We start from the raw sequence: 13,323 nt of genomic DNA, 5'->3' as shown, positions 1-13,323 counted from the left end.
GGTAAACTGGGGCGAAGTGAGAGAGTGGCATGGACATATATACACTACCAAATGTAAAATAGATAGCTAGTGGGAAGCAGCCGCATAGCACAGGGAGACCAGCTCGGTACTTTGTGACCACCTAGAGGAGTGGGATAGGGAGGGTGGGAGGGAGATGCAAGAGGGAGGAGATATGGGGATATATGTATATGTATAGTTGATTCACTTCGTTATAAAGCAGAAACTAACACACCATTGTAAAGCAATTATACTCCAATGAAGATGTTAAAACAAAACAGGAGGTGGGTTATTGTGCAATGCTAAAGTTTTAGAATTTCTTAATAAAAATACATCTGACCATTGTTATGGATTGAATGTGTTCCCTCCAAATTCACATGTTGAAACCCTAACCCCCAACATCATGGTATTTGAGAGTGGGCCTTTGGGAGGTAATTAGGTTTAGATGAGATTATCAAGATGGGGCTCCTCATTAAGGGATTCGTGTCCTTATTAGGAGAGAGATGAGAACTTGTTCCTTCTCTTTTTCTCTGCCATGTGAGGACACAGTGAGAAGGCAGCTGTCTGCAAGCCAGGAAGAGGGCCCTCTCCAGGAACTGAATCTGCCAGCACCTTCATTTTGGACTTCCCAGGATGCAGAACCATGAGAAATAAACATCTGTTGTGTAAGCCAGTCTATGGAATTTTGTTATAGCAGCCCAAGTTGAGACAACCACCAGTTAATAGAAAAGTACCCTTTTATTGAGAAGTAAGACAAGTGTATTTACAATATTCAACTGTTAGATCATATAATCTGTGAGACTTTTAAAAGCAGCAGTATTCCAGGAATTACAATTTATAAGGGGAAAAGGAAAACATTCCAAATAGGTTTCTGTTTACAGAAAATACATTTGAACAATGCCAGAAACACTTAAGGCTAAGTAGTATTAGACCTTCCCCTCCGTCTTTATAGCAATAATCAGAGAATGTTTTTTGTCACGAAGACAGAAGGCTAATTTTGGAAAGGAAGAAACAATATGATGTACAGTCCTTTCTGTCAGAAGACAAGTATGTTTAAAAATAGAGCCTCATCAATGGTTCTGAATAAGAAACATACAATGCTGCCAAGCAGTCCCAAACTCACATTTGAGATAAACTGTGGACTCATTTAAAACTGAAAACTGCTCCAAGCCTCTCACTCTTACTAAGGACTGGGAGATTATCACATCCTTTACACATTTCTAATAATGCTTTCTGAAATAAGATTGCTGAAAAAGAGATCTCTGTTACAGTGCAAAGAACATTTTGATAGAAATTCATGTCTACAAAGGAGCTAAATAATACAGATGTTCCATACATTAACAGATACTGTTCTTGCTTTAAAAAGGTAGAATTATCTAGCCCCTGTAAATAATACGGGTCAGTCAAAAATATGTATAACAGAGTCCTACAGGGCAACTTGTATAAGTCAATCCCCAAAATATGTATATATTTGACACTCTCCAAGTGAGGATATTACTTTTTTGAAGAACATTAGACACAACACTAGGTTTCTTATTATTCCATGAACTATTGAGGTAGGAGTCTCATTTTGTCAATATCATCTGTTTTCACAGATTATAAGTCAAATGCCAGTACCAAAAAGACAGTAATCCACAAGGCTGAACCATTAGACTATCTACCAAGTCCTTCCTTCTTTAGATGAGCAAGGTTGGAACTTCTCTGTGCATCAAGAGATTTAACTAAAAATAACATAGGCTGTAATATATTTTGTAGACACATTTGTCAATAAAAATCACAAATTGCAATTATGATTTTATACATTAAAAAGCTTTGCAATTGTTAAAAAAAAGAGTAAATAGTATAATCATTAGTGGTAAAACAAACAGTACTATGACTCTTGAAATGTCTTCCTACATCTATCAAAAGGGTGCCACCTTGGAAAACTACTAATGAAGAAACAACTACTGTTTCCTACTGCCTGTCAAGCAGCAACAGTAGAAAAGACAACACGTCATTTTTGTAGTGTCATGTTTTTCAGAACTATAGCCAGTTTAATTACAGTAAAATAACTTAGTATGTGAACTCAGATATTCTCTCCATGAAGTCAAATGAAGAGTGATCATATGAAACACACATTATGCATATTGATTTTTGTTATGAAAAAAGCTGAAAAGGGAAAACTTGGCTTATGTAAATAGCCCTTAAAAAACAGCTGTAAGTTTAACCTTTTAACACGGTACATCTTAAAGTAAATATTACCAGTAGTAATTTTATGAAAAGCAAAATAATAAATCGCCGCTAAATTGTAAAAAATAAAAGAAAAAGAAAAACTGGATCACAACATGGAAATATCCATTTGGGTTGCATCATGTAGTATCTTAAGTAACAAACTATTCAATGAAATGAGCTAGGTAACAGACTCCTACATCACCAAGAATGCTTTTTTTGTTAAATGCTTACATGTCATGAAAGATACAGATGCTCACGTGAGAGTCCCAAGAAGTATGAGGACTTCCAGAATGTGTTCCTGAAAGAAAAAGTGCTGAGTCAGCTATAACTTAGAAACTACAAGCTAGTAAAGAATGACCTTTGCATATTCCAACAAAGAATATCTAGTTCAGATTTTCATCTGGCTTTAAAATATTAAGATTCAGAAGAACCACAAAAGTTTTATTTTAACCATACGTTTACCAAAAAAAAAAGAAAAAAAAAAAGAAAAAAGAAAAAAAGTGATTCATACATCGACACTGGGTTTTCCTGGTTTTAATATATCACGATGACATAATCCAATCTAACTCATGCATCACTTTCAGAGACACAGTGCAACTGGAAATATTTTCGCTGCTGCAGAGGACATTACAGTTCTAAAAAGCAAATGCCTATGGGTGTGCTTGCATCTTCAAAATAAAAAGAAAAGAAACAGGCACTACAGTTCTCTAAGGATGGCTGTGTTTCACACATTGTGGAAAAACAGTAAAAATCCCCTTCAAGAGTTTCAATATGCATTGTAACATAGATTTCATCTCCTTCGGTTTGCTTGCTGACTTCTTAGATGACTTGGTTAGAAGTCTGTTTTCACTGCTTCTTTGTTAACTGCTGTTGCTACTCTGTAGGCTATACGTTTTAAACTTCTGTAAGGAACATTACAAGCTATTTCATGTAATTTAATTTTGTGCTGAATATTCTTCAAAGGATTTTATAAATAATACAATATTTTAAATGAGTCTTCAATTCACTTGTTGTTATACCATATTGTTGCTTTCTCCGACTTTATCTACAAACTGCAAGAAGAAAAACAGATAATTAAATGAAAGCCTAGGGCACTATAAAATATTACATCAACACTTCAAATGTTGATTAAAAAACCCAGCTTTATAAGATTTGTGGAAATTTAAGGTATGACTGACAACGATTAATCCAGTACTACTCACCACCATCTTCTGACACATAAATGTATATAAAAAAATTTTTTTTTCTATAAGTTGTTTCTGCATGACATGTTACACATATGACTTTAAGGGTGCAATACAAGAAACACAATGCAATTAATTAAAAAATTGGATAAGATGAAGTTAACGCTGCTAACTCAACAAAAATAAGTAAAAAAATAAAAAGCTGAAATGTCAGCCATTCATGCATTAATGAACCCAATAAGGTATTTCAACTGACCATTATTGTGGATCTCTTCTGGGCCTATGTAGTCTTTGAACAAACAGATTTAGCTCCATTAAGTTCAATAATTAACAACAGCTACTGACTAAAAATACTTTAAATGTGTATTCTGGACTTCAGACTGAAAGTGGCAATGACATTAAAAAGAGACTTAATGATGCAAGCATAAATCGATAATTATGGAACATAAGTTTTAACACACATTAATTTAAGTGGTTATTTACTTTGGTTACTCCACCCCAAATATAAAGCAACTGGGCTTTCTTCAGCATTCCAGATGGTGATGCAAACAGATGTTGAAACAAAGTAATTAGTGAAGATATTAAAAGTTATATAACCCAAGTGACTATATAACACTACCAAAATCTAGCAATCATCTAACCCTTTCTTTCATTTCATTATTCACATTTTTACTTAAGCATTTATTATAATGAAGTAATAATAATAGGAAACACGATTTATAGTATTGGATGTCCATTTATGCAAATACTGAAGAATCCTTAAATTAAGGACATGATTAATGATTACAGCTCTATAACTAGAAGTTTTAGTACATTCAAAAGACATTCTAGGTATAAACAACATTGACTACTGTATGAGTTTGGGGATTAATGCAAATGAAATCAAGATATACCCCTATAAGCCTAGGTTCTAGCATTTTATATTATCGCAAATAGATCGATTGGCACACTGAAACTAAAAGTTGCTCTCAAAGCACTCATGGATTCATTAGAATTTTACGGTAAATTTAGGTGGAGAGAAAGCACAACACTGTCTCTCCAAAGGTAACTTCAAAAAATGTCTAGGTTATCTGGGCTGCAAGATTCTGATTTGAGGATGGAAATGAGATTAGGCTTATAGTGGTACCTATTTTTAGTGGGTAAGCCATCCTTTAGCTCTCTGAGAATTCAATAAATGCTATGAACTACCTCTCTAGAAGCATCTACAAAAGTCTGCAAACGACTTTAAGAAGTTGACTGCCCACCCTGGAGAAACAGATTTGACAAGACTGTTCTAACCGTGGACAGAGCTAGGAATGGAATTTTATCATCTGACTTCCAGTATCACAGTGCTTTATTTAATTGTCTTAAAGCACTCCATTTGGTGATACAGTCTAAGAGAGAAAACATTTGTAAGAAATAATGGTGTCCTTTTATATTATCGCTTCTAAAATTAGAGATCATATAAAAGTTAATTGAAAAGTGCCCTGAACTCTCAAAGAGAAAGGCAGCACAGCACATCAATCCAACTTCCATGAAAAAAGAGAGAACAACATTAAGAATGGATACAGTGAAACCAAATTTCAGGTTCTATAGGTTTAGCAATGATTATTTTCTCTGGTATTCATGGTAACCACGATCTATGCGATGCAACCACTCATATCATAATAAAAAACTTATCAATCATGTATCAATTCCTCAAATTTCTACAAAGAGCATCAGACAGCATTTATCTTTAAAATTTTTATTTTATTTAAAAAACTTTTAAAAATTATTGAAGTATAGTTGATTTACAATGTTGTATTAATTTCTGCTATACAGCAAAGTGATTCAGTTATACGTGTGTGTGTGTGTGTACACACACACACACATACACATTCTTTTTTATATTCTTTTCCATTATGGTTTATCACCTGATATTGAATATAATTCCCTGTGCTCTACAGTAGGACATTGTTGTTTACTCATTCTATATATAATAGTTTGCATCTGCTAACCCCAAACTCCCAAGCCGTCCCTCTCCCCAGAGAACATTTATTTTAATGGTTTAAAAAACATATTGTTAAATATATGATTACTTACTGATCTAATTCCAGGTAAATTCAAGAGTGATCCAAGGACTGGCACTCTTCTAATAAATCCAACAACCACAGGAAAGAAGCCCCTGCGAGAGGCGAAGAAAGTTCTTAGAATGAACACATTCTCTATTACCAAAATGAACAGTTAGCCATGTAAAAAGAAAGGATCCTGTTAAAGTTTTGAATGTTTTAAGAGACTTCAAAATTCAGTTATTTCTTACCTCTCCCTGGATTTGATCCCTTCCTTAGTTGTGCTCATAACATTCTGCATAAACATCTATAATGGCATTACTATTACATCCTACTGGTACCTTTACAGTCTATTTCCCATATTAGAAATGAGAGATTCTCTAAAGCAGATTTGGCACTTAATAATGTTTGTTTCCTGTGGGCAATACGGTGCTTGGCAGATAGAAGACAAATGATACACCTTTCTTGAGTAAATAATTAAACCAACTTACTTGAAAGTATTTTCTCACACTGCATACTATTATTTACTGGGTAAGTGGCATTTGTAAAATATTAACTGATCAAAACCTCTCATAATGTATTTGGTCCAAAATTTTCTAATATCTACATGCATTAAAGAAAGTGTCATCAAGTGACAGTAACTGTACAGCATCAGGTCTACATATTAAAATGCTGGATCTATCTATCTATCTATCTACCTATCTGTCTATCTATCTATCTATCTATCTATCTATCTATCTATCTATCTATCTATCACTGTCTGGTTGATGAAAATACCAAACATAAACAGAGTGCCGTAAAATGCCAACAAAATAAATTTTATTGCATTGAAAATACTTTATGAAATAATTTATACCCTGACATAAGCAATCACCTGCATCTGATAAACACATCTGGGTCTCTGTAATAATTATATGACATTATGGTTTACTGAAAGAGAAACAATAAAATAGTTGCCTTACCTGAACAAGAGAAAGAATCCATAAATTTCAAAGATCATGCCTATCAAAGGCCAACCAATCAGGACTACAAATACACCACCCAGGAAAAATCCTGTAGCTTTCATTTTATGTTTTTGGAAGAAGAATCTGAATGTTCTTTCTAAACCAATTACAAAAGCCAAGCCAGCCACAAATAAAACCTAGAAGAGGAGGAAAACGTAACACAGAAAAAGCAGTTAAATGCACTGCATGTGTTTGAAGGGGTAAGGTCAAAGCTAAATATGATAAAAAAGACATGTGGCTTTTAACGTGAGCAACTGGCCAGAGAAAACTACAATGCACACCAAGAGGCAGAACCACGTTAAAGCTGTAGTTCTATCCCACTCTGTTCAGTCCTCTTCTGTCTTGATTAGATGAAGAAAAGAGAAACAAAGAAAGATTAGGTGTCACCCAGCAGCATCTGCTCCTTCAGTGGCTTCCCGGCTTTAGCTAGATGGCGAGGGCTTAGTCAAGCAGATGAGAGGGAAGGTAAATATGTCAACCGAAGGTACTCCTGGTTCTGAAAACTTGATCAGGGGTGATAGGAGTTCCTATGGATGGGAGAAAACCTGACATGGCCCAGTTGGTAGTAGAAGAAACCACGCAGAGCCAGCAAGAAGATCCTAGTTTTATTAATTCCGGAAATCTGGGAGCAGCAGAAATGAAATACTGCCATGCACTCTCAAATATACTTATAGTTTGTATGTTTTCAGACAATGGACAAGAGATGGTGATTGACTAAAAGCCTGCGTTTTCCCAGGTTTTATTCCCCAATACTTGCCTTTCTTCATAACCATTCTTCAGTGAAAAATATTTCACAAAAGTATTTATTAAGCCTAATGGCTAAGCTTCACATTCTGAGATACCAATGCTGTTTATATTATTGTTTATTAAAACATTAATTTTGAACAATTGTTACCCTTTATATTTTCCAATGTCCAATTAAAAGCCCAATGTTAACATACACTTCAAAAATATTTTATCGTTATTCAGTGACTTTATTGCCCTCTTAGAAGGGTTATTATTTATTTCTAGAACTCTTGCACAGCCTTCACACATGGACAACAGAGTACACATTCCAAATAAACAATATACACACCTTTCTTAGCAGGTCAATTATTAATATAGATATATTTTTTAAAGGTTTAAGTGGTTTTTAAAAATCTGTTCATTCTATGCTATTTAAGCAAATGTTAAATCTCAGATGTGTAAAGTCAAAACATTAACAAATTTACCAAGACATGGGGCTATCAAGTCATCTATTTTGAACTATTTGAGGCAGTCTTGATTTAATCTATTGTAAATCACATAGCAAACACTTAACAGAGCAGTTATGGAATTAGAAAACTTCATTAAGCATTTATCTTTTATTTAAACAGAAAGCTGACAGGTTCCACCCCTGATGAAATCAGAGGATGTAACAGGAGTCTTCACATGAGTAACAGTGAATTATTTCCCCCCGATTTCATAGCAGGCAATAATTCATTAGTAGTTAAAACTTCCTTATGAATTTAGTTAAAATATATATTGAAAAACTCACATTTCCAATAGCCAGTAGTGCTTTGTCAAAAAAGAGAATCATTCCAAAGAACAGGAAAAACACTCCAAATCCTGTTAATCCCATTCCAATTTCTGCAATATAAGTTATATGGTTAAGGGTACAGCAAAAGTAAAGTTACATTAAGATCCTCATAAACTAAGCAAGAAAAAATTTTCAGTTTTTCTTTTGACTGACATAAGGAAATAGGACCCCAACATTGCCGGGTGACAAAATGACATTCGTTAAGATCCAGAACAAATTAAATTAACAACAGAAAATTACTCCCAAAATTTAAAATATGAATGGGAATTTCTAATCCTTATATAAGAGAGAGCATTTCTCACAAACATATTCATAATAGAGAAAGACAAATCAGGAAGCTAAACCTTTGGTTTTACTATTTTTTCCCTCCCAAGAGCCCTTCTGGCATCAGACATAAGTATGTGGGTTCACTTTTGTCTCCTCTTCTCCTTTCATATTCCATGACTAGTATTTGTATGCACAATACCTGCAGTTCCTTCTTTCCCTTCTGAAAACGAATTCCTTCCTTAACCCACTGGAAATGCTATGGGAGGTCAGCACAGACTGCTTCTCACAATGACAACAGGAGAGACTTTGAGTCAAGAAGCCGTCTCCTCCAAAGTTAATTTTCAGACTTTTAACTTCTTCATGGCTTGTTATGGATTTATCTTCTACAAGTCTCTCTCAACTATGCATCCATTCACATATTTAGTCTAAGAGTCCTAAAATAACCTCTCCAACATTTCAAAGAACATTGTTTTACCTAATATTAATATTCTGGGTTTTTACTTTTTCATTCAAAAACAAAGAATTGTTGATCAACTCCTAAATGCCAGCAACTGTTCTAAGTACTGAGTATAGAGTGACGGACAAAGTATAAGCTTTTACGTCTACGGTTACTCTTTATACAAAACTAGAATTTTATTGCCTTTACACTCCCTAGACTTATCTTTATGTCTGAAGAGTCTTAACTTTCGAAGACTACAGTTGTACTATTCTGCTAACGTTATAAAGCACAATCCACGAAATTAGTTCCTTGATCATTTCAGTTTTGATTTCAGGAAACAGTCGCCAATCCTTATTTTACCTAGCAGCACTCTCTGCATAAAATAATAAATCAGACCGAAACGGCCATATTTTGGGAAACACAATTTTAAATACACAATAGTGATTTCTGATCTGTTACTTAACTTTTTTGCCTCGGCTCCAGAGAGCTAAAATCTAAGTCACAGCTACTTAAAAATTTAAGCCATGTAAAATGTTATGATGAGTTGAAAATTTACATCCTATGCCTTTTTCGACATCCTTCACCTCAATTTACAGTTAACTCTTGCCTCCCATTCCAGCTGCCTTGTTCTCCGAAAGTTAGTCTAAAAGAATTCGGGTACCTGTCCATAAATACACTGGTAAGTGTATTCCACGGACACAAATTCTCATGAAAATTGGAGGCTCATACCTTCATGCTTAAATGCTTTAGGAGAATTTAACCAAATAACTGTTCAGGTGTCAGACATAATTTCCTACAGGAAAATATGGACAAAACAGCAAGGACAATTCCATTAAATAACTATTTAGTAGTTAGGATTTAGTCACTGGCAGCTGAGTTATTTAAATACAACTCATTTCTATCTTTTCACAAATTGTCCTAATGATTATGTACACATTTTGAGATGTTTGTTCATCAGTAAGGAAACTATATGGCAATATGCCTACTATGTATTGAGAATTTACCATGAATTGCCCATTACGAGGTGCTTTACGTATCTTACAGAACTTAATCCTCCCCATACTACTGCAAGGTAGGCATCATTACATTATTCTAGAGATTTTTTTTGCCAGGTTAAATATGTTTGATTAAATGAAATTCAAGGGCACTGGAGTAGGCTGGACTTCTGGGAGAAGCATTTTTAGGTTTAATATAATTAGTTTGTTACTAATATAACTAAGGAGATGTCAGTATGAAATTGACTGCAGTGAAAAAGGACAATGTCTGTACATGGTTTTACATTTAATGAGATGTTTATACAAATATGTCATAATTCCTTTAGCAAAACTGGGGTGTTAAAAAGTAGCACCAGCCCCATGTTTCATGTGGGCAACTGAAGACTCAGATTAATAATTCACCCTTGATCACAGAATCAGCAAATGTGCGTGTGGAGGGGGACAGGTGCAGGCAGGAACGGGGGTGTGGTGTGGAGTCCGTCTAGAATTCAAATCCAGTCTTCAGGCTCCACATCTTACAACTATAACAGGGGAAACCAAAACACTCCCACTACTTTATCCTGTGTCGTACAGAAAGGGAGGGTTGCCTGTAACATTTTTGCCAAAACGGACACTAGCATGTTATTGCCCAATAGTCCCTGATCTGAATGGGTCAAAAGTCTCAAACTGACCTCGCTGTGTTATTTTCTCCCCTCCAGAATTCCATTCTTGCCTATGCCTATGTATTCACAAGCCCTCTGGTTATTAAAGCCCTACTTGGAGCTGCTCTCTCACCACCAGAATCATACACAGTAAAACAAACATCTTCCTCTGTGCACTATCAAACCTTCATTCCCGCTTGTGCGCGCGGGCACACACACACACGTGGCCACATGCGTGTTTTTAAAGCATAATCTGATAAAAGCAGTCTAATAAAACAAATGTATCTAAAATCAAAAGCTTATTGTAGAAATTTGATAAGGAGAGCTGTTCTTAATCCAATGACAATCACTGTTAGCACTTTGATATCTTATTTAAGACATTTTAAGGCAGCATTGTCTTTCTTACTATGCCCATTCCTTTCAAAAAGTAAAAATATCACAATAAAGAACTCAATTGAACACCATGGTAGAATTTCAGGCAATGTGACATAATGAAGTAAAGATTTAGAGGCAGCATAGGAACTGCCCCACTCCAGCCCCCTCAATAAATCTTGTGGGGTTTTTTGGGGGTGGGGTGAGGTAGGGGGTGCTAACATAGAATTCCTTAAAACAATTTAATTGCTATTTACTATGATCAGTACTTGGTCTGGTACTTCTCTTCCAGAATCAGGATCCCAGAATAATTTTGGCAAGTCACTTGAATGATGGCTGATTCCTACAGTTAAACACATACACAAACACCATTTGAAATCCACAGAGCTTTTGGTTCACTAATCATTTTGTGTTCTGATCCACTGTCTTATCTAAAACACTTGGCAAATGCGCAGCAAAGAGCATAATTTCATCCTCCTCATCAATTTAATGAAGTGAGGAGAATGCTTCTTATTCTGCCCACATTCTAACCCAACCCCCTCGTTTTGGTTTTTGGAAGGATGTAAATCAGGCACTTGTCCCTATAAGACTTCAGTAGAAAAGAATCTCTACACACAGGATAAGCAGTTCATATATTTACCTATGTAATAATCACAGACTAAGATAGGAAAGTTAGATAGGAAAACTATTAGAGATTAAGTACTTCCTCTGAGTAATTAGTAGTATTAGAAATAAATCCTAGCAATTTATGTATACAATTCTGCTAAATTCTGGGTTTCAACTGAGAGCAACAGAGCACTGCATCATAAAGAAAATAGGCTCTGAATATTCTACACAGTCTCTCAAAAAACAATCAATGCACAATTCTAAAGGATAAATATCTACTGTTGAAACTCTTTTTGCTATGGAACAATTTCATCATTCTAAGATAGATTTCAAATAAGCTTTATAGCAAGTCTTCTTAGATGCTAGTAGGGTACCGTGAAAAGAACAAAGGTTTTTGAGCCAGAAGACTTGGGATCAAGTCTTGTTTCTGTCACTTTCCTCATGATTATACACTGAATTTCTTTTGAGCCTCCTTTAATTTATAAGAGACATACTCCTCTTTGCTCTACAGGGCTCTTATAAGAATTAAGGATAACGATTTATATAAAAGCCCACGGTAAACTGAAATAAGATGCTTTTATACAATTATATACAATGGCTACTTTTATTATAACAGTAAACCAAAACATCCCACAAAAAACAAACAAAAACCCCAAACAAAAAAGGACTATACTTATATTTTCTCTGATCAGAACACGCAGACCAAAATGGGCATCCAAGGTACAGACCCAGTCCAATTTGAGGAAGGGAGGGAGCCTGACTGGGGTGGCAGTGTGTGCAGGAGTTATTAGCAGCTCGGTGAAGTTCAAGTTAGCCATGACTTGAATCCAAACCTTACGACTCCACTTTAAAACAGGGCATTTTTAAAGGAAGTTCTATTTTTATTTCAACAGACTGTTTAGTTCTTAAAATCTTTAAAATTCAAATAAGTTATTTAAAATAAGAAAAAAAAAGGCGTGGCAGATAAAACAAAGTGAGATAAAAAGTCTATCACGACCATCAAAAAGATAGGAAGCACTGGAAGAAATGTAAATACAAAATTATTAAGATTGACAAAAAGGGATAGAAAAGTGGAAATTTTATATTGATAGAAAAAGAAAACAGCAATGTTAATCATAGAGATAAGATAGGCCTGGAGAACTGTGGCAGGCAGAAAGATGCTAAAATAATAAAACGTGCCACCAAAGCACAATATACAATATTAACGAAAGAAATCGTTTAACTGAACACAGAGTTTACTATTGGGGAGACAGTCTCCGGTAGAAAAGTGAAGTTGTTTCAAGGGACTTTTAAAAGGTTGCTTCCAGTAGTGGCAAAAGGCAAATACTCAAAATATTTAAGCGTAAGCACATTTTCAAAAACAGCCTATCATAGATGACATTTAAAACTCAGCCTCCCAAACAACCAGCAGTAACTTGTAGAGGACCCCAAGCATGTCACGTGCAGAAATGTCCCCAAGAGTGGGCTGCGGGCACAGCGCATCAAACTTTCTCTCGTGGCCACCCGCGGGAACAAAGCGCCCATCTCCCTGGGAGTGAGAGCTGCGCTACCCCGGTGCGAGACAGACGCTCGGCGAAAGCTCCCCCTCCCCAGCTAGGGCGTCTCCCTAGATCCCACCGACTCTCCCCCCAGGCCAGGTCCACCACCGCGAGTCTAGCCCTCGGTTCCTCCAGGCAGCCCTCCAGACGCCCACAGCCCTAGCTCTGTCTCGCAGGCCGCCGCCCCCATTCCAGAGCTTCATTCATTGACCCGGGAGGGCGGAGGGACGGGCGGGCGAGACCCAGCCCAAGGAAGGGGTGTCCGGGGCTCGAGGCGGGGCCTCGGAGCAGGTACTTACTCTGTGTGTCCGTTAAGGAGATCATGGCTGCAAGGGTGAGGGCGGCGTCGATAGCACCTCGGAGCGGCCAGGGTGTGAAGCAAAGTCGAGAGAACGAAGCCGGGAAACAGCCCAGGCGAAAGCCGCCACGTCTTCCGGAAACACGCAGCCTCCCACACCCCAATTCAAAGCCGTTCCCCATTGGC

The 13,323-nt window shown here is 36.3% G+C and overlaps 1 protein-coding gene across 3 annotated transcripts in view; it reads right to left on the bottom strand.

Annotated features, from left to right (window-relative positions):
• Nucleotides 1–13,323, bottom strand: part of GOLT1B (golgi transport 1B) — a 19,970-nt gene extending 6,647 nt beyond the window's left edge. For 2 of the 3 annotated variants that reach the window (XR_016394880.1, XR_016394881.1), the window contains exons 1-5: nucleotides 13,139–13,323; nucleotides 7,940–8,031; nucleotides 6,382–6,560; nucleotides 5,454–5,535; nucleotides 2,440–3,260 (exon numbers count right to left, since the gene is read on the bottom strand). Coding sequence is in view for 1 of the 3 variants with exons in the window: in XM_022577742.2 (XP_022433450.2) it covers nucleotides 3,222–3,260; nucleotides 5,454–5,535; nucleotides 6,382–6,560; nucleotides 7,940–8,031; nucleotides 13,139–13,319 (573 nt within the window). In the remaining 2 variants the exon portion in view is untranslated. Of the gene's footprint in view, nucleotides 1–716; nucleotides 3,261–5,453; nucleotides 5,536–6,381; nucleotides 6,561–7,939; nucleotides 8,032–13,138 lie in introns of those variants that run through there. The other variant, XM_022577742.2, reaches the window with a different exon arrangement.

The sequence above is a fragment of the Delphinapterus leucas genome, chromosome 11 (genome assembly GCF_059928025.1).
Source record: "Delphinapterus leucas isolate spDelLeu-1000000601 "Yukka" chromosome 11, BTC_Dleu_Yukka2, whole genome shotgun sequence".
NCBI lineage: Eukaryota > Metazoa > Chordata > Mammalia > Artiodactyla > Monodontidae > Delphinapterus > Delphinapterus leucas.
The sequence above is the reverse complement of the archived record's forward strand: the minus strand, read 5'-3'. Positions and strand labels throughout refer to the sequence as shown.